This window comes from Ursus maritimus, unplaced genomic scaffold, assembly GCF_017311325.1.
Source record: "Ursus maritimus isolate PB19 unplaced genomic scaffold, ASM1731132v1 scaffold_21, whole genome shotgun sequence".
Lineage (NCBI taxonomy): Eukaryota > Metazoa > Chordata > Mammalia > Carnivora > Ursidae > Ursus > Ursus maritimus.
In genome coordinates, this window is record NW_024424564.1 from 1,004,284 (window position 1) to 1,030,950 (window position 26,667).

Consider the following 26,667-nt stretch of genomic DNA (forward strand, 5'->3'; position numbering starts at 1 on the left):
AGATTAAAAAAAAAAGACTGTGTGGCTATAGAGAAAACAATGTTAAAGGAAATGCAAAGGAAGGACAATTTTCATAAATCAGAGAAAGTACCAGCCTGATAGCTTGACTTCTCAAGAAGATGGACTGTAAACCAGAATGACTGTTTTGTTGTCAAAACTAGGCAAAAGAAATCTGATACTTCAGAAAAAAAAATCAACTATGGAAGAAAAAAAAACCTTTAAAATTAAGTATCTGGATATGTAGAAAGGGAAATGTTTTGACAAGTAAAACAGGTTTTATGTTGGTGAAATTGGTTATTCTAAACTACTTCTTTATGGTACAGACTAATCCAGTTGTTTTCTGGGGAAAGAAGTCAGGAGCTACAAATGCAACAGTTGTAAAAAACACTCTACTATCCCCTATTGTAATCTAGTAACTCATCTCTTTTGAATTGAAGTTTTGCTATGTTTGGATGCCCAGTTTAAAATGATTTTTAAAAGATAGGCAGTGGAGTGTGGCCTGACCAATATAAATATCAGTAAGCAAAATTAGAAGTGACAGAATACACTCTCCAGGTATAATGGTAAGTGTCTAAGACTTAAGGACAAAGCTCTCACGCACCTACAATATTCAGTCCAGAAATAAGTAGGCTATATCCAGTGAGCTGAGATTAAAGTCTTGAGCATATTACTGCTCACTTGCCTCTACATATGGCAACTGGTAGAAATATATCAAAATACATATGGTAACTGGTAAAAGGTATATCAAAAATCTTAGAATTATCTTTGTATAATACTAACTTTTACAAAATGTATCTGCAATCCACTTATTCCTCCCATTATTGCTCCTTCCAGAAACCTGGACACTCTCCTTTGGTGGCCTCAAGAATCTTTTCAACATAATTTTTCAAAAAAATGAAATTTTGCTTTGAGCATTAAGACACATTATGGTTCTACAGTATTTATTAAAGATTTTAATTTTATTTATTTATTTATTTGAAAGAGAGAGAGAGAGCACGAGCAGGGGTAAGGGCAGAGGGAGAAGAAGACTCCCCACTGAGCAGGGAGCCCGAAATGGGACTCTGATCTCAGAGTCATGACCCTGGGATCATGACCCGAGCTGAAGGCAGACACCCAACCTACTGAGCCACCCAGGCGCCTGAAGTATTTGATTCTTGAAGCTAGAAGATATATCTACATTGGTTTGAGGAGAGTTGTTATCTTCAGAAATCTTTCTGTAAATCTGGAATAGAATAGATTCTCATTAAAGGAATAGTAAAGGAAAACAAGACAAATCCCATTTATTTTCACATTCTGATTTGCTTAATGCTTCTATTAAATTCACATCATGCATAAAGATTTGCTTTCACGTTTGCTGAAGCCCACATTATAGGCTGAGCTAGTATAGAACAAGAAAACAAAGGACTTAATATAGCCAGTTGGAATGGCAGGTTCATTGAGGCTTTCCAAGTTCAGAGTCATCATTGCTCATTCAATAAGCACATATTTGAGTGTCTACTATGAGTTCAGCATTATCTTAGGCACTACTCTTTAACCATCATGCATATTATTAAAAAATGAAGTGGAAAGGGAGTTTGTATTTCTATAACACTACTACAGTTTTCTATGGTACTGATCAATCTCCTGAATAATTGCTCATTTCTTTCATTTTGACTTACACATATGTTCAGGTCTCTCCAAGTCAAAGAACTTTTTCTTTGACATTGCTGTCCTCTTAGTATCTCCTTTTACTTCCAATATCCAACAGGATTTTATCAGTTCTCTACTGCATTGACACTTGATAATCTCCTTGAAAGTTTCCTTTCCCCTGGCTTCTGTGACACTTTTAATTTTCCTCTTTCATCTCTCCACTTCCAAATCATTACCAACTCTCAAGGATGGCTCTAGTATTTGCACTTTTTGGAGATATCCAGTACTAGTGTCCTAATGGTAGTAGCCCAACTGGCCTCTTGGGCTCCATTTTATCCCCTACCTCTCCCCAGATACATTGTTGCTAGTTTTATTTTACTAGATAAAACTATAAATCATGTACTCCCTTCTTCAAAAACCTTTAATAGATTCCCTGTCCCTATTGAATTAAGCCCAAACTCTCAAGACTGGAATTCAAGGCCATCTATAACTCTGGCTTCAGTCTGCTTCTTCAGATTTCTAGCCCATCGCTTCCTGACACATCTTTTTCCAGATTAGCTGTACTATTGATGGCCTCCAGAGTGACCTGATGCTTTCCTGCCTAATGCCTTTCCTTTGCTGTTCCTTCAAGAATGAACAATCTGTCTCCTTTTCCTATTCCTGTACCCTTATCAAATCTCTGCTTGTGGAAATCCTATGCATACCTCAAGGCATGGTATATTGGCATTGGGAATTAGAATCTATATAGCATCTCACTGTCAAGAGTTCAAATACCACTCTTCTCATATGAAATCTTCTCAGGTTCTCTCAGTGAGATGAGATCTTTTTCTTAGCATTTTATACTTCTTTGTTTTGTATCAGTTAGTACTTCCTAAGGGCAGGGAGGCATGGTGTGGAATTCATCTTTGGATAATTACTCTTTGTTTCCCTCATAGTACCTGATACACAGAAGGTGTTTAATGTATATCTGTTAAATTGAATTAAGGGAGCTCAATTTTTAAAACACTAAGGATAGTAAGCTAAACCAATAACTTGTTTTAGGAGGGCAAAGGCTAAAGCTCTACAATTACTCACTTGCTAGATGCTTTAAAGTTCCCACACTTAGGATATAAATAGCTAAAAGGGAAAGGTATAGAGTCTTACCACTCTTCTTGAGAAGCTCTCCTTTTCGGGATTTATCCAGGTTTTCAAGAAACTGTTCAAAAACTTTTATATAAGGAGCTAGACTGGTCTTCTTATAATCTAAATTATGAAGGCCACGCATTATAATTAGCATTTTGGAAGCAAGAATAACATGACAGTATAATTTTAAGTTTCTTTAAAGAATTCTCTAGAACAAGAAGAATTCTCTAGAACAGTGCTGTCCAATATAATGAAAAATGTGTAGTTTATTTTTATTTATTTATTTATTTATTTTTAAAGATTTTATTTATTTATTTGACAGACAGAGAAACAGCCAGTGAGGGAGCAAACACAAGCAGGGGGGAGTGGGAGAGGAAGAAGCAGGCTCCCAGCGGAGGAGCCTGATGCAGGGCTCGATCCCAGAATGCTGGGATCACGCCCTGAGCCAAAGGCAGACGCTTAACGACTGAGCCACCCAGGCGCCCCAAATGTGTAGTTTAAATACTCTAGTAGCAGGGCACCTGGGTGGCTCAGTCGGTTAAGCATCTGCCTTCCACTCAGGTCATGATCCCAGCGTCCTGGGATAGAACCCCGCATTGGGCTCCCTGCTCAGCGGAAAGCCTGCTACTCCCTCTCCTTGCCGCTCCCCTTGCTTGTGTGCTCTTTTTCTCTCTCTCTGTCGAATAAATAAAAATCTTAAAATAAATAAATAAGTAAATAAATAACAAATACTCCAGTAGCCACTTTAAAAAGGTAAAATTAATTTAATATTTTATTTAATCCAGTGTATCTAAAATATTATCATTAACATATAATAAAAATGGAGATATTTTACATTCTCTTTCATACTAAGTCTTTGAAATCTAGCATTTTGTACTTAAAATACATCTCAATTTAGATGATACATTATCATGAGAAATACTTGATCTATAGATTTGAATTATAAAATAGTGTAAAAGTAGGCTCATATACCCAAATTTCCCAAACATACTTATAAAGTTTTCCAATAATTGAATCAAATATCAGTTTTAAAATTTATTAAAATTTTTTAAAAAGATTTTAAAAAATATTTATTTATTTTAGAGAGACACCCCTTAAGATTTTATTTTTAAGTAATCTCTATACCCAACGTGGGACTTGAACTCACAACCCTGAGGTCAAGAGTTGCATGTTCCACTGACTGTGCCAGCCAGGTGCCCCTATCAGTTTTAAAATTTAAATTAATTAAAATTACATTTAAAAAATCAGTTTCTTGTTTATACTAGCCACATTTCAAGTGCTTAATAGCCATATGTGGCTACTGTATTACAACAGTGCTGCTTGAAAATATCCAAACCGCATGTACATATCTACTTCTTAGTAGTCAGGCTTTCTAGTATTAGACCAACATAATCTATTGTTCTGTGTTAAGTCCCATACAATATTCCTTTCTTTAGAAATTGTGGCTTCAGTAATAAATAGTTTTAACAACAGAGCAAACATTAAAAATGTGAAGTCAGGGCCATTCTACCTGGAGACAAACAGAAGTTTATAGTCGTAGTGCCTTAACTATAGGTATTTTTTTGATTTATATAAAATTTTAAAAATGTACACAACAAAATTTTGAATACAGAACCGTAATCATCTATTTAATTACACAATCTATAATACCCAATAGGGGAGAAAAATCTGAGAACAAGATGAGATTTGGATTTTGGTAGTGTGCTATGTGTGCATGGAAGAGTCCTTGTAATAGTTCATTCAAAGAGTAAAAAAAGAAACTATACTTAAAAGAAATTTTAAGGGGTGCCTGCTTGGCTTAGTTGGTTGAGTGTCTGTCTTCGGCTCAGGTCATGATCCCGAGGTCCTGGGATGGAGCCCTGCTCAGCAGGGAGCCTGCTTCTCCCTCTCCCTCTGCCACTCCTCCTGCTTATGCTCTCTGGTGCGGAGCTCCATCCCAGGACCTTGGGATCGTGACCTGAGCCGAATGCAGACGCTCAACTGACTAAGCCACCCAGGTACCCCTAGAAAAGGAATCTTGATGAGAATATTAAGGATGAATATCTGAACTGTGGCAATTATGAAAGTACATTATATTTTGTCCTCAACTTTTACATATGACTTTTCTTATAATAATGTAAAATGTATACCAAGGAAACAGTTTAGTTTGGGATTAACCACATAGTACTTTGAACCTTTAATTGAAGATTCTAAGCTCCTTGCATATAGGTCTATGTGTTTACTTCACCACTGTGGAATATGTAATAGGCATTCAATAATTACTTAAATATTTACTAACTATCTATATTAAGTACTCTGCTAAATTCTAAAAAAAGCATAAGCCAAACTCTTTGGTTTTAAGTAGTTTTTAAATGAACTGGAAAAACAAGTCCTGTATGTAGTAATAGAAAACAATATATAATTAAAAGACCAAAGAGGCATATGGATAATTATAAGACCAAAGAATCTACCAGTCAGTGTGGACCGAAGTGGCTGTGAAGTAGGTCTTAGAAAAAAGATATAATTAGGGGCACCTGGGTGGCTCAGCTGGTCAAGCATCCGACTTTTTTGTTTTTTTTTTAAGATTTTATTTATTTATTTGACAGAGCAAGAGACAGCCAGCGGGAGAGGGAACACAAGCAGGGGGAGTGGGAGAGGAAGAAGCAGGCTCCCAGCAGAGGAGCCTGATATGGGGCTCGATCCCGTAACGCCAGGATCACGCCCTAAGCCGAAGGCAGACGCTTAACGAGTGAGCCACCCAGGCACCCCTAAGCATCCGACTCTTGGTTTCCACTCAGGTCATGAGATTGAGGCCTGCATCAGGCTCCACGCTCTGTGCGGAGTCTGCTTGAGATTCTCTGCCTCTCTCTCTGCCCATCCCTCCACTCATGCTCGCGATCTCTCTCTCAAATAAGTAAATACATAAAATCTTTAAAAAAGAAAAAGAAAAAAGATGTAATTACAAGAGAAGAGAACATTCCAGGACTTGTGAAGAAGGGCAGGAACAAATGGTACTAGTGTGAAAAAGGACAAAGGCTTAAAATCACAGAAACTAAAGCGATAGTAAGGAAGTTAAATATCACTTATTCCAACCCCCACAATCTCTTAAGCACCCCTGACTGATGGCTATTAGGCTATTTATGAATACTTGAAATGACAGGCACTTTAGTTTATTTTTGAATAGTTATATTAGAAAATTTCTCTTTAAAATCTTCGAACAGGGGTGGCTGGATGGCTCAGTTGGTTAAGTGACTACCTTCAGCTCAGGTCATGTTCCCAGGGTCCTGGGTTTGGGCCCTGTGTCAGCTCCCTGCTCAGCGGGGAGTCTGCTTCTACCTCTCCCGCTCCCCCTGCTTGTGCTCTTTCTGTCAAATAAATAAATGAAATCTTTAAAAAATAAAATAAAATAAAACAAAATCTCTGGACAAAAGAAAAAGATATCCATCAAGAGACAATATTGTTAAAAAAATTGTGTTGAAGTAATGTATGCATGTTGTTAAAAAGAATAAAATAGTACTAACAGGTTGGAAAGAATAGCAGCTTCCTGCACGAATTCTGACCTCTCCATCCTCTTTTTTTTTTTTTTTTAAAGATTTTATTTATTTATTTGACAGAGAGAGAGACACAGCCAGCAAGAGAGGGAACACAAGCAGGAGGAGTGGGAGAGGAAGAAGCAGGCTCCCAGCAGAGCAGGGAGCCCGATGCGAGGCTCAATCCCAGGACCCTGGGATCACGCCCTGGGCCGAAGGCAGACGCTTAATGACTGAGCCACCCAGGCGCCCCTGACCTCTCCATCCTCTTGAATGGCAACCACTTTTTTTCCCTAGCACCTACTTCTAACAGCTGAACATTTCCAATGTTCAGAAATCCAAGGCCATTCTTCCTAGGTCTGTGGCTTTTTTGGGGGGAGGGGAAGTAGTAAGGAGTCAGAAAGCTAAGATCTTTTGTTAATTCTCAGTGTTCTGAAACTTCAAAATGATGTGCCTTGGTGCGGGTCTGATTTCTTATTATGCTGAGCCTTTGCAATAAAGGGCTCATTTCTGTGATGGTTTCCTATATAATTTTGATATGTTTTTCCCCTCCCTGTTTGTTGTTTTTCTGAAACTCCCATAGTCAGGTATTAGACCTTCTGAACCATTCTTCTTCTTCTTTTTTTAAAGATTTTATTTATCTGTCAGAGACAGAGAGAGCGAGCACAAGCAGGGGGAGGCAGGCAGAGGGAGAAGCAGGCTCCCTGCTGAGCAAGGAGCCAATGTGGGACTCGATCCCAGCACCCTGGGATCATGACCTGAGCTGAAGGCAGACACTTCACTGACTGAGCCACCCAGGTGACCCCTGAACCGTTCTTCTAATTTTATCTTTTACCTCCTTAAAATAACAACAAATTTATCTTTTTTTGTAGTACTTTCTGGAAAATCGTAACTTTTCTTTTATAGCCCTTCCACTGAATTTTGTATTCTAATGATTATGTTTTTGATTTCTAAGAGCTCTTTCTTGTTCTCTGAATGTTTCTTTTCATAGCATTCTGATCTTGCTTCATGGATATACTATCTTCTCTTATTCTGAGGATATTAATTAAAAAAAAAAAGATTTTCAGGGTGCTTGGCTGGCTCAGTTAATAGAATACGTGCCTCTTGACCTCTGGGTTGTGAGTTTGAGCCCCATGTTGGCACAGAGATTATAAAAAAAGGGGGGGGGTTTCTTTGTTCCTTGCATTATCTGTTTTCTCTGAGTTCCTTTTTCCAGTTTTTTTCTGATTTCATGTTGGAGATGTTTTTCAAATACTTCATTTTTTAAAAAGATTTTATTTATTTATTTATCTGAGGAGGGGAGGGGCAGAGGGAGAGGGACAAGCGGACTCCATGCTGAGCACAGAGCCAGATGTGGGGCTCCATCCCATGACCCTGAGAACATGACCTAAGCCAAAAACCAAGAATCAGAGGCCCAAATGACTGAGTGACCCAGGCGCCCCTCAAATTCTTTAGACAGAATGCTTGTAATCATTCTTCAAACAATAATAGTGGAATGTACTATGTTTAGGTATTATGTTAGAACTGGAAGAGATGAAGTGAGGTTTTTTTGTTTGTTTGTTTTGTTTTTGTTTTAGTGGAGTGATGTTCGAGCTTGGGTTTTGAAAGAAGGTAGCAACATTTGACCAAGAAAGGTCAATCAGAGATCACAGATCTGCACTGTGTTACAATAGTCACTAGCCACATGGGGCTATTTAAAATTAAATGAAATTGAAAATCCGATTTCTCCCAGTTCAAGGGGAGTGTGCCACACGTGGCTAGTGAGTACCACACTGGGCAGTGCATTACATTTCTATCATCACAGGAAGTTCTACTGGCTCTGTAGCTATAGAGTGTCTCTTGGGTGTTGGTATGTGAAGATTTGGCTTCTATTAGTAGGAAGATTTATAAATTCCCCAGCTCCTTCAAATTCTTGAATATACAATTCAACCACAGTTTAGATATATATTTACCATAATACTCTCCGGATACATCAGGAACAAAGAACAAAAGTACTGCATACATAGTAGTTGTTAAATAAGTAGCTGTTGAACCTAAGATTGTGAGAGTCAAACAACTATCAACACAAATTGATAATTTAATCTTATAGATCCTGGCATTTAGATGTTGCTCAGTAAATATGTGCTGACTTAAATTAGATTCAACAGCACCACTTGGGCAATTGATGAAAGGACAGAAACATTGCTGTGGTATTATTTGTTACTGAGCTGGTTTCAGGATAAACATTGATCCATTCTGGGCTGGATCCAAGCAGAATTAATTACTGGACTGACAGAAGGACGTCTACATAAGAAACTTATGTTAAAGTGAGACTTCAGTATATTAACATACCTCTGGTTCTATGTTTGATATCAGATTCGGCTTCGTTTCCCTCCCTTCCCTCATCATTAATGGAAATGGCATCCAATTCACGGCAGATGGAGCTACAAATAATAGAATAAGAGTTTGGTTTTTTTTTTACTTTTTAACTCTATACTCGATGTGGGGCTCGAACTCATGACCCCAATATCAAGAGTCACATGCCCTACCAAATAAGCCTCAGAAAAAGAGAATTTTAATTTTTTTTTTTAAAGTAGGCTCCATGCCCAGTGTGGAGCCCAACTCGGGGCCTAAACTCATGACCCAGAGATCAAGACCTGAGATGAGATCAAGATTTGGACCCTTCACCAACTGAGCCACCCAGGGACCCCAGAATAGGAATTTTAAAGTTGGTTCTCGGTCAACATTACCCAGTGTATGATAGCACAAGAATCCCACAAAATTTTCTGTGAAAAAACTGTGTGACCAACTAAATTTGGGATATTCTAAAAATCACAATCTCTTCTTGGAGTTTTCCATGCATAATAAAAACTGGGAAATCTTGCAGTAAAGAACATTTTATCTGTGTAAGTCATTATTTCCCAAACTTACTTGAACTTACGATCTTTTTATTAGAGAGCAGCAGCTTGCGGTCTCTGGAGCTCACTAGGAAATGTTGCTGTACTAAGGCATCATCATACAGCCTCAGAGCAAAGGGATCTAATGCATCTACTTCAAATTCAGAGTAACAGCCACAAACAAAAAAGGACTGTCAATGAACTGGAACATACCTTATGGTTGGAACAGTAAATGGATCAAACTGGTCCACTTTCTGTAAATCAATAGGCACAGAAATACGACCTGTAAGAACCAAAAGTTATAAACTGATGATTGTAAAATACAATCCTATATGTTATTTGGGCTAAATCTTAATCTAAGGCTTAGAAAAAGGGTTAGATTTATCTGTTAAAAACAATAGCTAGAAATTACTTCCACATTAGCTGTGCTTTTACTTTCTCTTAAAAAACCAAAAAAAAAAAAAAAAAAAAAAAGGTATGAAAGACAGTTGGGCTATTATCTAGTGCTCTTATCTCTACTTTTATTTCTATCTCCTTCTTCCTAATATCCTTTTATATTTAAGTACAGAATGATATCAAATTTAGTGAGTCCTGAAAATGAAATAACACAGATATAGTTCATTTCATTAACTTGGTTTATTTGCTGAGATCAGAACAGACACCTCTATGTTGGGCATCTTTAGAAAGCATTTTGGAAATAAAATAGACAGCATTCTACTACCCTTTCACAATATCCACATCTGAGATAACTCATAAAATTCATTACATCTCAGAAATGAGATAATGAATCTAAAGAATACCAGGTAAATAACAAGTAAAATAATTAAGAGAATTGGGAGTTGCTATTTGAAGACAGAGTAAAAAGACTGCAGCTACGTAATGGGAAAAGTATATAATCAAAATATATATACTTATGAACATAATTATTTACCCAAACCATGAATATTAGAACAAGGGGATACCCACTATAGCTTTAGAGTTAGGTTTGTTTGTTTATTTTTTTTTTTAAGATTTTATTTATTTGACAGAGAGAGAGATAGCAAGAGAGGGAACACAAGCAGGGGGAGTGGGAGAGGGAGAAGCGGGCTCCCCGCTGAGCAGGGAGCCAGAAGTAGGGCTCCATCCAGAATCCTGGGATCAGGACTTAAGCTGAAGGCAGATGCTTAACAACTGAGCCACCCAGGCACCCCTAGAGTTAGGTCTAAAAAAAATTAAGAAATACGTAATGAGCACTGGGTGTTATATAGAAGTGCTGAGTGGCTGAGCTCTACCTCTGAAACTAATAATACACTATATGTTAATTAATTGAATTTAAATAAAATAAAAAAAGAAATATTAAGCTTATTACCAAAAGAAGCTGAAAACACATAGTTGATAGGTTTGGAAAGGGGCTATTCAAATATATGGACTAGAGAATCATTACAAATTATTAAAGGAAACTAGGCAACTTGGGAGAATTGAATGTGTGACAGATGCTTTTCTAAGCACTTTACATTTTATTATTTATTTAATTTAAAAGATTTAGAGAGAGAGGCAAAGACAGAGAGGGCACAAGCAGGAGGAGAGGCAGAGGGAGAGGGAGAAGCAGACTCCCTGCTGAGCAGGGAGGACAACATGGGGCTCGAGCCCAGGATCTGGAAACCACGACCTGAGCTGAAGGCAGACACCCAACCACCTGAGCCACCCAGGCGCCCCAGCACTTTACATTTTAGATCTTCACAATAACCCGCTGAGGTAGGTACTATATTATCTCCATTTACAGATGAGGAAACCAAGACACAGAGAGTAATTAGCCTAACATCCCACAGCAAGTGGTAGAGTAGGATTACTGAGGCTAAAAAGGACAACTATATACAATGTATATGTTTCCTGGTTGGATGAAGCAAAGTTTACGTCAATATAGTCAATACAGCAACTGTTATATTTATTTTAAAGTCAGTTTTAGTCCATCAAAACGTATCTAAGAGAAATGTGAAGTAGGAAAGCTAAAACTATGGAAAAAGAACTGGGGGAGGAGGCACAATGTGAAAAGCACGGAACTTTAAGTTTTAAGAACTGACTTCTGTTCCTAGCTCTGACACGATTTGTTTTAAGGCTGTGAACAAGTCACGTTAACCTCTTGGACCACTGTTTCCTCATCTATACAATGAGAGCTGTTGTCCTGTGATTTCTAAGTTCCTCTATAGTTCCAACACTAAACCTCAGAAACCCAGAGGAAAATTATTTATGTAGTGGAAACTCATCTGGTAGCTACCAATCGACAATTAAAAAATAATTTAGGTATTAGCTGACAGTCTTTCAGCCTTTAATATCTCAGGCATCATACATATTCACACCCAGTGACACGCTTACTAAAACAAAAAATAAACTCATTTTTCTTCTAGTTTTCTTTACCTTCTTTACATTGTACCTGTTTTAGGATGAACACTAAAAGGGCTCTTCAGTAAATGATTGATTCCTTTGCTAACATTGATATCCAGCCGTGGAAAACAGTACTGGAGCATGATCTCCCATTCAAGCCAGGGTCCACATTTGTCATTTTTGGTATTATCCTAAAAGCAGATGCAATTCTAGCATGGGGATCAGTAGGAACTTTTGCGGATTTCTTTAAGAGGTTAAAAAATGGCTTTCAATGATCTTTAACTTACTAAGCAAAACAATTACAATTTAACTAAGAATTATTATATTTATAATAGAGATTTCAATGGAGTATACCTGACAGTTGATGCCTTGCTTCAAATATTCCCAACGCTGAAGTGAATTGTGACACTTCTGGAAGTTTTGCTGAAGTTTCTCATGAATTGGTGATGAGTCATTAAGGAACACACTCTTTTACAGCACATTGATGAACAACTTATTTTCAGTATGTATTACCACAAGGCTATCAAAAGTTTACTGGAAAGTAATTATTGTTTTCTAAAATGCAAATATTAATTAAACACACATCCTTAAAAAATTCCCCTGTAAAAATATATACTGATATGACAGAAAGAATGCCAAAATAACTATATGGTTTAATGTAAAACCTTTCCCTGGTCTGTACATATTTTGACAAAATGATTCAGCATTCCTTTAAGTACCTATTAATTCTACGAGGATCGACTTCCAAAATGAGGAAATTTATTTCCAAAATGGTCTCATTTCTTATTGTATTCCAGACTAGAAATACTAAAATGCAGAAAAACAGGAGTTGTTTTGTGTAAAAAGATTAAACTTACAAGAGTAAGTATATGACAATATGTAGGTAGAACACATTTATAATCTAGATCAGTACCTGTAGCTCACATAGAAATGGCCTTGAGGGGGCGCCTGGGGGCCGCAGTCGTTAAGCGTCTGCCTTTGGCTCAGGGCGTGATCCCAGCGATCTGGGATCGAGCCCCACATCAGGCTCCTCTGCTGGGAGCCTGCTTCTTCCTCTCCCACTCCCCCTGCTTGTGTTCCCTCTCTCGCTGGCTGTCAAATAAATAAATAAAATCTTAAAAAAAAAGAAAAAAGAAAAAAGAAATGGCCTTGGGAAAGGATATTTTCAGGAACAAGGGCTAAAATCTTATCCCAGCTTTCTTTATTTTCAAGAATATCTTGATCAACTAAGGCATATTCTTCAAAGTATTTTTTTATTATGTTTATAGACTTGCTGTAGGAATAACAATAGCATAGTCCTAATACTATTAGCAACACATACACTGCATAGTTTTTTTTGCCATTTGGGAGGCTAGTGCTTGCTTCTATTGAATTTTTTTTTAATGAGCATATATTAGTCTAATAAGAAGACAGAATTAGCTAACCAACAGAAATTAGCTACATAAAATGGGAATAATACACCTTCACAGGGTTATGAGCGTTAACTAAGACATTCTAAGGGGGAAGAACCTAGTACAGCACCTGGCTTCGAATTCAAGAAACGTTTACTTCTTAAACTCCACAATTTAGCAGATTAATAGCATCATAAATATGTAACAAGGGTAGAAAGCAACCAAGCCAGGACAACATAACAATACATTAGTAGTGGGGTGGGATAGAGTTTACAGTTTCTACCCTGAATTACTTGCTTAAACATCTCAACAATTATGTAGTGCTTAGCAATTTGCAAACAGACTTCACCATCTATTGTTTCATTTAATCTTTGCCACAACTCTGAGATGGATGGAGCAGATGTTGTTTTCCCCATCATACTTTAAGGAAATAGAGGCTCTAATATTTTATCAGGGTATTAGAAAGCCACAGAACAGAGATTCCTACTCTTAATGCAATGCTCTTTTCACCTAGAGAAGTAGTGAATTTGGTAGAAAGCGTATGCGTTTTGAAATTAAGCAGACTAGGAAGACATGAATCCTAAATTTAACAATTACTTGTGTGGTACCAAAGAAATTATACAGTCTTTCTAAATCCTACTTCAACTACAAATGGAGATACCATCATGTCCCTTATGAAGTTGTTGTTAAGACCAATGATAATATTTGTAAAGCACCTATCATGAATACTGCAGCATAAAATAGTCATTCAATTAAGTCTAGCTATTATTACCTGTAATATGCTACCCCCATAGAGAAAATTGGTAACAACGTAATTCTAAAAGCATGTGTAGGTAAATTAGACACAACTTAAACTGCATGGAGTCTTTTCCAACAGACCTGACAAAAGGGTGAATTTTTTCACTTAAGTGGACTTTCTTTTTAACGTCTTGACCACCCTGAAAAATAAACCATCAAAAAAGAACTTCATGTATATGACACAAATGAAATAATTAAAAATTTTTTAATGTGCTCTAAAGATATTAATTAAATTCTGTCAAAATATAGGAGTTTAGATGCTATTTTATATAGTCTCAATACCTGTAACTTTCTGGGTTAACTTTGCTTGACATAATTGAACCAGAAAAGTAATTTTCCTTTTGCTACAAAGGAGCATACTTACAGCAAAATATAAAAGATCTTAAAAAATGTAGCTACTATGGTTATTTGATCTGCTGCTAAGATCATCTGCTCTGGAATGTGGATGCTATAAAAGACAGTTTCATTTTTTTCACTAAACATTTCAGGCTTGGTAACATCTAGCAATAAAGAAATGTAGAGTATCATTGAGATCTTACCTTTACAAGACTCAAATACTCAACTATCCCAGAACGTACTGCAGAGGACAGTTTTCTAACAGATTCATCACAGACCCAACAATGAACACCTCTCCTTCCAGAATATACCCAGAGACGATGCTTAAATCCAAAGTCCTCTGAGGAGGGGAGAAATAATAGGTTTTAAAATCTGTAAATAAATTTATAAACTCCTGGTTCTTGCTTATGTCCTTGGCTTCATTTTTACCCCTTATTCACATGTACTCACCTTAACTATTAATTAAATTAACTATTAATTAAATTCTGTGTCTCCCATGGTCTTGCCTTCATGTTTATACCTATCCTGTTCTCTGTGCCAAGGATTTCTTCACACCCCAGCATTTCCATTTCTCTCCCTGACCAATTGCCATTTATCATTTAAGACCCTATCTAGGGATATTTAAAAAGTTAATAAATTTAAAGTGTTTAGAACAGTGCCTGGTACATAATAAGCATCTTATCTAAGAGTTAGCATTTTTTTTTTTTTTTTGCTTCTTAAGAGTTAGCTCTCAGGGCACCAGGGTGGCTTAGTCAGTTAAGTGTCTGTCTTGGGCTCTGGTCATGATTCCAGGGTCCTGGGATGGAGGCCCATGTCAGGCTCCCTGCTCAGTGGGGAGCCTGCTTCTCCTTTTCCCTCTGCCTGCCATTCCCCCTGCCTGTGCTCTCTCTCTCTCTGTCAAATAAATAAAATCTTAAAAAAAAAAAAAGTTAGCTCTTTTCAGTGTATGTGCTGCTGAAGCGAGGACAAGAGTTAGCTTTTTTTTTTTTTTTTTTTTTTTTTTTTTTGAGAGAGAGAGAGAGAGCAAGCATGGGTGTGCAGGGGTGGCGAAGGGCAGAGGGAGAGAGACAATCCCAAGCAGGCTCCATGCCCAACGTGGAGCCCAACACGGGGCTATATCCCAGGACCCTGAGATCACGACCTGAGCCGAAATCAAGAGTTAGAGGCTTAACTGAGCTACCCATGTACACTGAGAGTTAGCTATTTTTAATATCATTATCATTCTTATCATCACCTTTTCTGATCTAATCTCTTTCCATTCCTGTATGCACTCCTGCTGTTCTATATCCCCATGGCACCCTGTGCACATTACTTAATGTAAATGTAATCTTCAATTTTATTTGTCTCCTTCTTAGACTGTATAACCTACTTGAGGCGATCATTATCTTTTATATTTCCCTCATCTAGAACAGTTTGTAGCACACAGAGCTGCTCGACAGATGACTGATTTGAGAAAAAACTCACTGGTTTGATCAACAGCTTTATTAGAGTTTCACGTACAACTTTATTCTAATCATCTTTTCTTTTCCAGCCATATGTTTGAAGGAAACATGTTAGAAATCTATGAGATTTGATTATAAAATGGTATAGACAGACAAATATTCAGAGGAAACAGATTCTTGCATTTGACCCCGTTCAGACACTGCCAATACTTGCCTTTCAATGCTCGGTCGATTATGCGTATGGCCATCGTCATGAGGGTCCAGCACTTAGAACATATGTCTGCAGAACTGGAGCAGAAGCATCATTACTCACTGTCAGTGATATCACCCACCCTACCAGCAAGGCAAGCAGTGCTTACCTACAACATCTCCTCACATCATCATAGTCTGTCATGTCAATGTCAAATACCAGTTCTTTTTCCTGAGCCTGGAAAGCTCCCAGTTTCACTGTATTGTGTTGATTGGGCTATAAGGAGAAAATATCAATCAAGTTTGTATGAGAGCTGTCATGCTGCCAATTATGCTATTTTCTATCCACACAAAGGAAGTGGCCAAAGAGAATTGAAAAAAACCATAATATAATGCCAACTCTACTCAGTTAAAGTTCATTAATTTGGATTCTACACACCCAGACTCGATGACAATGTAAATTTCATCTACCTAAAACAGGTTTTGATAAATATGTATTACCATAGATATTTGTTTTACCAGTTCTACTGAGATATAATTGATATGTAGCATTGAATAATTAATATTTGTTAATCAATAGAAATCATAATAAAGTTTTTTAAGGTTTCTGATAAGGAAAAGTACATACAAATAATTAATGCCTTGTTGTTTTAAAGACCTTTAATTACTACCGGACATATAAGTAACAATAATGTATTTAAAAATTTTCAGTAATTCGGGGTGCCTGGGTGGCACAGCGGTTAAGCGTCTGCCTTCAGCTCAGGGCGTGATCCTGGCGTTCCGGGATCGAGCCCCACATCAGGCTCTTCCGCTATGAGCCTGCTTCTTCCTCTCCCATTCCCCCTGCTTGTGTTCCCTCTCTCGCTGGCTGTCTCTATCTCTGTCAAATAAATAAATAAAATCTTAAAAAAAAAAAAGTAAATAAAAATTTTCAGTAATTCAAAAGATCTCAATTAGTTTGAACTGAGCTTTTGGCTCAAGCTGTAAGTAGCCTCCTTTGAGGCCGTGGACCACCAGGTATAGAAAGGAGACTGAATAGAGATAGTTATCTTGTTCTTTTCAGACCTGCACAAAAATGATAGTAAAGGCTTTCTTAAGAAAGGCATAAGTCTTTTAGAAAAGGACCATAGGGGAAAAAAATTTTTAAAAATTAAAAAAAAAAATTAAAAAGTACCAGCGAGCAGAAAATACCACCACAATTTTTATAAGGATACCCATAAGAGCTGAATCTTAAGCTCTCAGTAAGGAAAGATAAGAAGGAATCCAATTTACACCTCAGCATCCCCCCAAAACTCAGGTGACAATGGGTATCCCTGGAAAGAAAGAGAGAGAGAGAGAGAGAGAGAGAGGTGAAGCTAAGATTAAAAATAGGAGTATCAGTTAAAAATCTATTTATGAAGCAGTTAGTTCCCTAGATTCCTCCATTTACTCTGCAGAGCTAGATGACTGTGCTTTCATCTCCCTGGCAAAGACACCTGAATTATTATCTGGAGAACCTCAAACAGTGGGTCTCTCTGGACCGGGATGGGGGCAGGAACAAAAGGTGCATTTGAAGAAAGTGTATTATTGTACTGATATACAGAAGACTAAGTGGACATTTACGTGCGGAAAGTTGAGACCCAGCCCTCTCCCCCACTTCTATACCTATCACTGCCATCCCAGGCGGGAGACCAGAAGATTCCTCTCTGAAGAATCTGATCAGGAATGTCAGGCACTATTATAGGCTCTAGGAATAGAAGATCAGTGATCAAAACAAAGACCTCTGTGCTAGTGCAGTTTCCATTCAAACAAAGATCTAGAGAGACTGACATCAGAGCTTCTCCTCCCAAAATGGCCCAGCCAGATCACCCTGTAATAAAAAAATCTCAGCCATGTATACACAACTTCCAATCAGCTTTTTTAGTACTCTATTTTTAAATATAACATGTACAAAATTAACAGACTTACGAGGAAAGCCTCTAATATGAAAGAGGAGAAAAAAACAGGAAAAAAAAGCAACTTTGAGAAAACAGACTCTACAACAGAAAACTTAACTATCATTGATATCCTCAAAAGATGAGAATATCAATAAAAAAGTACAGAATGCTCTAAAAAAAAGTTCTTGGAAATTAAAATATAATAGCAGAAATGAAAACCTCTGAGGAAATTCCCCAGAAAGTAGAGCAAAAGGACAAAAAAACAGAAAACAGGAGGAAAAAAAAAAAAAAGAATTAGTGGACCAGTCCAAGACACATAACATCTAACTTTAGGATTTCTAGAGAGACCAAAGATAAATTATGGATAGAAAAAACTGTATATAAGAAAAAAAAAGATAGGGGTGCCTGGCTGGCTCAGTCAGTAGAGCATGAGACTCTAGATCTCTGGGTTGTAAGTTCGAGCCCCATGTTGGGTATAGAGATTACTTAAAAATAAAATCTTAAAAAAGAAAAAGGAAAATTTCCCAGAATTGAAGGACATGAGTTCATGATCATAACAGCCCATCAAGTATCTAGCACAACAGGTGCAAAAAGATGCACGCCAAGGCACATCACTGTGAAATTTTAGTACATTAGGGACAGAGGGGATAGGGAGAAAATCCTAAGAGCTTTCAGGTCCAACACAGTGGAACAAGAATCAGAATGGCATTGTCTTCTTAACAGCAACACTGGAAACTAGCAGATAATGCAAAATTCTACGGGAAACTGATTTACAAACTCAACCATTAGTTAAGCATAAAGGTAGAATGAAGTCATTTTCCAGATACAGAAAGGGTCCAATATTTTCTTTTCCATGCACCTTTTCTCTGGAAGCTCCTGGAGGATGTGCTCTACCATAAAGAGGAAGTAAACCAAAAAGAGAACAAAGGATTTGGGCAACACGATCCAAAATGGGAGAGAGGTGAAAGGAAACTGGGGTGATTACAAGACCATATTTATCCATGAGGCTTAGAGAGAGCAATCAGTCCAGCTTGGAGGTCAGAACTGCCCATGAAATTTCTTTGGGATGAAACTGGTGGGTCTGAATATATCGGGAGATTCAGACAATTGGCAAGGAGTCTGGGGTTGATTTAGTGATCTAACCCTGATTTTTATTTATTTATTTATTTATTTATTTATTTATTTATTTATTTTTAAAGATATTTATGTGACAGAGAGACAGCCAGTGAGAGAGGGAACACAGCAGGGGAGTGGGAGAGGAAGAAGCAGGCTCCCAGTGGAGTAGCCCGATGTGGGACTCGATGCTAGAACGCCGGGATCATGCCCTGAGCCAAAGGCAGACGCTTAACGACTGCGCTACCCAGGCGCCCCTAACCCTGATTTTTAATCTAACACATTAGGACATGTGGAAATGGGAAGGCAAGATGAGGGTAAGCAGTAAGGTAAAAAAAAAAGAAGAAGAAGAAATAAAAAGAAAAAAAAAGCTAAATCCTAGTCTGCCAGAGTAGAAGGTCAGTAGATAATGCTTAAAATGGAAAATGGAAGAAATATAAAAATGTTATTTACATACAAGGGGCAAATACCTTAAGAATTAGCTAAAAAGAACTGGTTGCCTCTAGGGAGCAGAAAATATGGGAGTAGGAGACCCTTAAAAAAAAGTCTGGGGTATGTGGGTGGGTCAGTCAGTTAAGTGTCTGACTTTTGATTTTGGCTCAGGTCATGATCTCAGGGTCACTGGATGGAGCCTGGCGTTGGGCTCCACGCTCTGCAGAGACTGCCTAAGATTCTTTGCCTCTGCCTTCTCCCTGCTGGGCACAAGCTTGCGCTCTCTCTCTCTCTCTCTCAAATAAATAAATAAATCTTGGGGGGAAAAAAAAGTAAAACCTCCATACAAAAGCTATTATCCCATGAGTGTGTTTCTCCCCCCATGTGTGTATTTTTTTTTTTTAATGGGATAGTTTTTTTTTTTTTAAAGATTTTATTTATTTGACAGAGAGAGAGACAGCCAGGGAGAGAGGGAGCACAAGCAGGGGGAGTGGGAGAGGAAGAAGCAGGCTTCCAGCAGAGGAGCCTGATGTGGGGCTCGATCCCAAAACGCTGGGGTCACACCCTGAGCAGAAGGCAGACGCTTAACAACTGCGCCACCCAGGCGCCCCTATTTTTTTTTTAATTAAATTTACTTAGCACGAGTAGGGGAGAGGGGCAGAGGGGGAGAGAGAAGCAGACTCCCCAAGCAGGGAGCCTGACACATGGGCCTGATCCAATTACCCTGAGACCATGACCAGAGCCGAAGGCAAAAGGCAGCCGCCTAACCGACTAAGCCACGGAGGCGCCCCTCCCCCACCCCACGTGTGTATTTTTAAGGAGAGAAAGAAGGGCAATTTTGGTATGTTCATTCATTCAACAAATAGCTATGGTGTACTCTCTGCCAGGCACTATTCTAGGCATTTAGACTGTATCAGTGGCAATGGGTAGGAGGAGTGGCAGGTTGCAGTAGGCCTCGCTGAGTGAAGACTTGAGGAGGTGAGGGAAGGAACCAAGGAGATACCTTGGGAAATGGGCTCTGGGCAGTGGAAACTGCTTGAGCAATGGTCCGTGTGGCAGGAATGGAGTGAGTGAGGGGGAGAGTGGGGCTTTTACTGAGTGAAGTGGAGAACCACTAGAGAATGGTTTTTGAACAGAGGAATCACAGACTCTAACTTGTTTTAAAAGGATTGCTCTGGCTACTGTGTTGAGAATAGACTCTAGAATTTATAGGAGCAAATTGTTCGGAAGTTTTTACAGTAATTCAGATGAAAGATGATGAGGATGGTAGTAGCACCGGTACCAGTGGTTGGATTTCACATACTATTTTGGTAGAGCTAAAGAGATTTCCTAATGGAACAGACAGAGGAGTGTGAGAGAAATAGAAGAATCAAGAATAACTCCACGGGGTGCTGGCCTGGCTCAGCCAGTAGAGCATGTGCCTCTAGATCTCGGGGTCACATTGGATATAGAGATTACTTAAAAAACAACAACAACACCTCTAATGCTGGAAGACAATGTAATTCTTTTAAAATTCCCTCCTTTAAACCATGCTTACTTCCTCATTTATAATGTATCAATTTTTTTAATAATCAATTTTTTTGTCCTAGTGAGAATACAACCAACTCACTTCCAAAGGATTTCCAGTCAGTGATGTAGAGTATCAAAGAACAACAAATATTACAATCCACTTGCAAAAAGTTCAAGTGGGACTCAACTAGAATAAACTCTAAAAATTTAACCTCAAAACAATGGGAGCACCAATCCATTCTTGGTTTAAAAAACAAAACTACACAATACATAAAAAACCGATTTCTTACTCTGTGGGAATATACCGCGCCTATATCAATCTTGTATGGATTCATTTTCTGCATCTCCTTTTCCAGATCACTCTGGTTGTTGAAGGATTGGTAGCGAATGTAAATATCATCTTTCAATGTGAATGAAAATTCACGGTGTTGAAAGTAATTCTTTATTACTGCAAAATAAATATACAATTTTAAAGTTAATTTGGTACTTTATTCGGCCCCGGGCATTAAAACATTAACCAATGATAAGATATTTTTAATGAGCCCTCCGTGCCCAACACTGTGCTACATGTTAACAAAAAATAAAAAGACCTAGTCAGTCCCTAATTTGAAGGGGCTTACTATCCTGCATCTGATAGATAGAAGTAAAAATGAGGTAAAGGATGCAGAACTATTTTAAAGATGTAATGTCACCAGTCCCTCATCGGTGGGCACTAGTAAGTTCAGCGGCGAAGAGTTCAGTGCCTCTCGTCTTCCGGGACAGAACACGCCTCTGCCGCTTCAAGCTACGACCCAGTAATCTCCTCGGCTCAGGCACCGCGGCAGGTAAACGGGGAACTGAACAGGAGTCCCACCACGTAGCGGTAGGAGCAGCGGCTCTTTCTTTCACTCTGTGGCCGGAGGCTGGTTACCCTTTATAAAGGCTCTCGACCCTTTATACCTCTGACGTGGTGGTGGTGATGGCGGGGGGGGGGGGCTCCAGATAATGCAAGAAAGCTCCGGCACAATGCCTAACGCAGAGGAGGCGCTTCATATTGTCATTCCAAGGTACCCTCCCAGAACCTCCTCACCCTCCCCGCCGAACCACTACCCACTCCGCTCCCGGCTTCCATCACCTCCGCCATAGTTGAGCCAACGATAGTACTGGGCGTAGGGGAAAAGCCTCCGGTAATAAAGCTTAAGCAGCTCGGGCAGCTCGGCTGGGTCAAACGTCTCCATGGAACGCAGGACTCAACGTCTGCAGTGCTACCGCAAGAATTGGCGGGAACCACACAACCGGAGCCTCTGACACTGCGCAGGCGCGCTTTGCCCGCGTCCCGGCCTCTGCACGGGCCTCTGGGAATTGTAGTTTCCACTTGGAGGTGGGCCTGGGCGCGGCGTGGTCTCGGCCTATCAGCGTCCTCCCTAGGTCCTCTGCTCTGGTGGGTAGAAGAAACCCGTTCCGGTTTCAGCAAGGAAGATCTGCAGAAAGGTGAGCCCTTGAGCATGTTGACTTAGGTTATTAAGATGAAATAAAAAATGATGTTCCCCACTAACTTTATGAATGTTTTAGAAGTAACGCATTTAAACAATGTAAACCAATTTAAAAAAATTTTTTTAAATTTTTTTAGATTTTATTTATTTGTCAGAGAGAGAGTGAGAGAGCGCGATCACAAGCAGGCAGTGAGGCAGGCAAAGGGAGCAGGCCCCGCTCTGAGCAAGGAGCCCAATGCAGGGCTCGATCCTAGGATCTTGGGATCATGACCCAAGCCCAAGGCAGACACTTAATCCACTGAGCCTCCCACCCCACCCCCTGCCTCTAAGCCAATGTCTTAAGAGGGTTTGGGAATTAATTCTTCATAGAATTAGGTCCAATATGTGTAAATAAACGAAGACCAACCAATAAGACCAACAAATAAGAAACCAAAGGCTTTTTATTCAGAACTTGCTATATAGCAAGGGGGTCAGCTGCAGACCCTTGAGTTTTGGCAGAGACTCAAAGGCGGCAGAGGAGCGGGGAAGCTTTAGAGTGGGGGGAGGGGAGGTTTCAGATACACCTTGATTCCAGGCTCTTGGCAATGGGAGCTCTGTAGTTGGGCTAACTAGGAGGAGGGGCATTCTGTGTGATTGGTTAGGGGCGCATATTTGGCTTTCTCTGGTTGGTCCTAAATTGGAAGTGGCCACAAAATCTGGGGAAGCTGATAATTATTAATCAAGTCCTGGCCATTTGGGGCCATTTGGGGCCAATGGTTATAGGGGTTATTGTTTGGCTTCCTGAACTATCACTAGAGACAACAGTCTAACTTCTGCAAGTCTACCTTATAGCAGGCTGGCTTCCTGAGCTGTTTATTATAGGTAAGGAGATTGGTTTCCTGGGTTGACTTCTTCAGGTTGTAGGTCAGAATTCTATTTTGTTTTTGTTTCTGTTTTTAAGTAAACTCTACGCCCAACATAGGGCTTGAACTCACAACCCTGAGTTGCATGCTCTATCAGCTGACCCAGCCAGCAGCCTTCAGAGTTCTGTTTTTATATATGGTCCGGCTACTGTTTGTATATTCAGTCTCTCAAATAGAATACCTGGGAATGCTAAAATCTGAATTAGAGGAATCTTGCAGAATCATGGAGAGCTTTACGAGTATGAAAGGAGCCTGTTTGCTACTAATGTGCAGATGTGCCAATCGGTCTTTCCTGATGAAGATATACCTCATTGCAAATGTGGACTGGGGTGGGCAGTCTATAATCACAAAGATATCATGTCACTTGAAAATTATCATTTTCATGAATTTTATGTTTGCAGTAACAGTAGGAGAGCAGGGAGAGAAAGAATACAGTCTCTAGTAAGTTGTTATTAACCTAATCTTGAAAATGATCGCGGTGTCTCAGCTCCTGTGGACAAAGTGGTCAAAAGTGGGCTCTGGGCAGATCATACTATTTTGAATATTCCTTGAAATCTGGTTTCCTGCACAGATCTTAGTTGATTTTCACAGTCCGTATGCATCTTGTTTTGGGTAGGGTGAATTTCGTTACTGGGAAGGTTTTCACTCTAATAATAATGACAAGAATGCCCTGGGAAGTGCTCTTTTCCAGAACCATATCCCTCTGGACTGTTTAATGGAGGTTTCTCAGTTTTCTCCTTGCTGCCTTTAGGATCTGACTTCTTTGGGGTATTTGGGAGTCCCCTATTTGAATTTCAGGACCACTAAGGAGGGCAATACCTGAAGGAGCTAAGATGTAAGGGGAGACAGCAAAGGAAGTTATATTTTTTGAGTTCCTACTGTATGCTCGATTTATTTAACATTAGTTTTCTCATCAGGAAAAAGGGAATAATAATAGCTAATATTTATATAGCATTTGCTATGCTGTCAGGTACCCTTTTGAGAATTTATTCTGCCACCATCCACTTGTCAGAATGGCTGTAATAAAAAAGACAAGAAATAACAAGTGTTGGCGAGGTTGTAGAGAAAAAAGAAACTTGTGGACTGTTGGTGGAAATGCAAATTGGTGCAGCCACTGTGGAAAACAATATGGAGTTTCCTCAAAAAATTAAAAATAGAACTACCACGTGATTCAGTAATTGCACTACTGGGTATTTACCCAAAGAAAATGAAAGCACTGGAGCGCCTGGGTGATTCAGTTGGTTAGGTATCTGCCTTTGGCTTGGGTTATGATCTCGGGGTCCTGGGATCGAGCCCCACATCGGGCTCCCTACTCAGTGGGGAGTCTGCTTCTCCCTCTATGTTTTCTCTCTCTCTCTCTCAAATAAATATATAAAATCTTTTTAAAAATTAAAAAAAAAAGAAAAAAGTACTAATTAGAAAAGATATGGGCACTCCTATGTTTATTGTAGCATTATTTACAGTAGCAAAGATATGTAGGCAACCCAAGTATCCACCAATAGATGAATGGGCAAAGATGTGATATTTATATATATATTATATATATAATACACACATACACACATGCACACACAATGGAATATTACTCAGCCATAAAAGAGAATGAAATCTTGCCATTTGCAACAACATGAATGGACCTAGAGAGTATTATGCTAAGTGAAATAAGTGAGACAGAGAAAGACAGATACCTTACGATTTCACTCATATGTGGAGTCTAAGAAACAAAGAGACAAACAAAAACCCAAACTCTTAAATACAGAGAACAAAATGCTGGTTGCTGGAGGTGAGATGGGTGGGGGTATGGGTGAAATAGATAAAGAGGATTAAGAAGTATTAACTTCTAGTTATAAAATAAATAAGTCATGGAGATGAAAAGTACAGCATAGGGAATATAGTCAATAAAATTGTAATAACACTGTTTGGTGACAGATGGTGACTGCATTTACCGTGGTAAGCATTGAGTAATGTATAGAATTGTTAAAGTTAAAAGAAAAAGAATTTATTGGAACACCTGGGTGGCTCAGTCCTTTGAGCGTCTGACTCGATCTCAGCTCGGGTCTTGATCTCAGGGTCATGAATTCAGGCCCCATGTTGGGCTCCATGTTGTGCATGGAGCCTACTTAAAAAAAAATTATCCCTCATAAGAACCCTATATGGTAGATACTAATATTATCCTATTTTATAGATGGGGAAATACGCAGAGAGTTTAAATATTCTGTCCAAGGTCACAGCAGCTCCTAAGTGAGAGAGCCAGATAGCTCTCTGCATTTAACCTGTAAGCTACATGCTGTGTCTCTACAAGGGGTTGTCATGAGAATTAAATGAAATAAAGTAAGGGGTCCCTAGCATAGTTCATAGGGCACAACCACACGGTGTGAGAAAGCTGTGTGATTCTGTACAAATGCTCTGGTATAGAGGCTGTTATCCTAGGTGCCACGGGGAGGCAGTATTGCCATTCAGTTGGTTTCCCCTTGCGCTTTCATCCGCGTGGGTGCGAAACCCCTTTGTCCTTCAAGCCTCACACTATCTGCCGACCTCTTTACATTTACTATATACATCTACTGTCATGCTCTTTGGGTAATCCATCAGTCCTAGGTCTCCCCAGGTTATTTGCAGGCTTGGACACTTACCTCATGGACATCCCTCCCAGTTCAACTCCTGCTGTCATTCTGGAGGTTTTTAGCATGTAAAAGATGATCTACATGGTGGATAGATCCACAGATAGTTGATGAACATTTGTGTTGGGCACTTAGCTAGGCTCTGGGGAGGACAAAAGTAATGACGTGGTTTCTGTTTCCGAGAAAATTATGACCTCTAGGGGCAATAGACACAAATCAAGAAGTGAAAGGAAGTGTTATAGATGCATTTATAACCCAGCTGTCTATTGGCATCAGCATTTTCCTTAAGACTTGGGTGAGACTGGTACAGGGAGCACAGGCACAAAATTGCAAATGGCATGGCACTGTCTGGAAATTGCCAGTAGTCCCATACGGACAGAGCTCAGACTTGAAGGGAAGGCCTGGTGAGAGATGGGGCTAAGAAGCAAGCGTGTCCAGAGCATTGCATGCCAAGATAAGGAGTGTGGAAACAAAAATTACTTATCTTCCATTTTTACTCGCTTTGATTAACATTAAGATAAAATATTGATCATATCATTATTTGATGAGACATCTTGGGAGTAAATAATCTTGTTGAAACAAGTAATTTGAAAATTTGAAATACTTCTGTGCTAGTTGTTTTCCTCTTTAATAAGGTAAGAAAGAGAAGATTAGGGGCGCCTGGGTGGCGCAGCCGTTGGGCGTCTGCCTTCGGCTCAGGGCGTGATCCCGGCGTTCCGGGATCAAGCCCCACGTCAGGCTCCTCTGCTCTGAGCCTGCTTCTTCCTCTCCCACTCCCCCTGCTTGTGTTCCCTCTCTTGCTGGCTGTCTCTCTCTGTCCAATAAATAAATAAATAAATCTTAAAAAAAAAAAAAGAGAAGATTAGAGAATGTGTTCTGATAAATCAAGAGCATCATAGAGACTATGCAGGTGGGGCCAAGGTCAGATTTCAGTTTAATTATGACAGGTTCTGTCTCTTGTTATAGTGAACTACTGAAAAGCAATAAAGAGCGCCTTCATAATTGTTCAAGGGCAAAGTTTTAGTCTAATCTCACAGGGATGCTTCTTCTAA

At 39.2% G+C, this 26,667-nt stretch overlaps 2 protein-coding genes across 3 annotated transcripts in view; one reads left to right on the forward strand and one right to left on the reverse strand.

Moving 5' to 3' along the window:
* HSD17B6 (hydroxysteroid 17-beta dehydrogenase 6) overlaps positions 1 to 26,667 on the forward strand; it is a 56,814-nt gene that overhangs the window by 2,022 nt on the left and 28,125 nt on the right. The gene's annotated exons all lie outside the window — the stretch shown is intronic.
* On the reverse strand, positions 1,030 to 25,797 carry PRIM1 (DNA primase subunit 1). Its single transcript, XM_008683737.2, has 14 exons — positions 25,628 to 25,797; positions 21,738 to 22,083; positions 20,914 to 21,071; positions 15,824 to 15,930; positions 15,679 to 15,752; positions 14,226 to 14,362; positions 13,768 to 13,826; positions 12,661 to 12,770; positions 11,852 to 11,940; positions 11,547 to 11,688; positions 9,350 to 9,419; positions 8,592 to 8,683; positions 2,773 to 2,871; positions 1,030 to 1,222 (listed from the first exon to the last, which is right to left on the reverse strand). Exons 2-14 carry the CDS (start codon positions 21,838 to 21,840, stop codon positions 1,203 to 1,205), a joined length of 1,260 nt encoding a protein of 419 aa, XP_008681959.1. The 5' UTR covers positions 21,841 to 22,083; positions 25,628 to 25,797; the 3' UTR covers positions 1,030 to 1,202.

Bases quoted from the DNA above. Each gene is read 5' to 3' on its own strand.
- PRIM1 (XM_008683737.2), bottom strand. From the start codon at position 21,840: ATGGAGACGTTTGACCCAGCCGAGCTGCCCGAGCTGCTTAAGCTTTAT. The intron at 11,941-12,660 runs ATATCCTTTCCC...ATGACTCATCAC, and splicing joins TTTAGCCCTTGTTCCTGAAA to CAATTCATGAGAAACTTCAG. The intron at 1,223-2,772 runs GTAAGACTCTAT...ATTCTATTCCAG, and splicing joins AGAGCTTCTCAAGAAGAGTG to ATTTACAGAAAGATTTCTGA.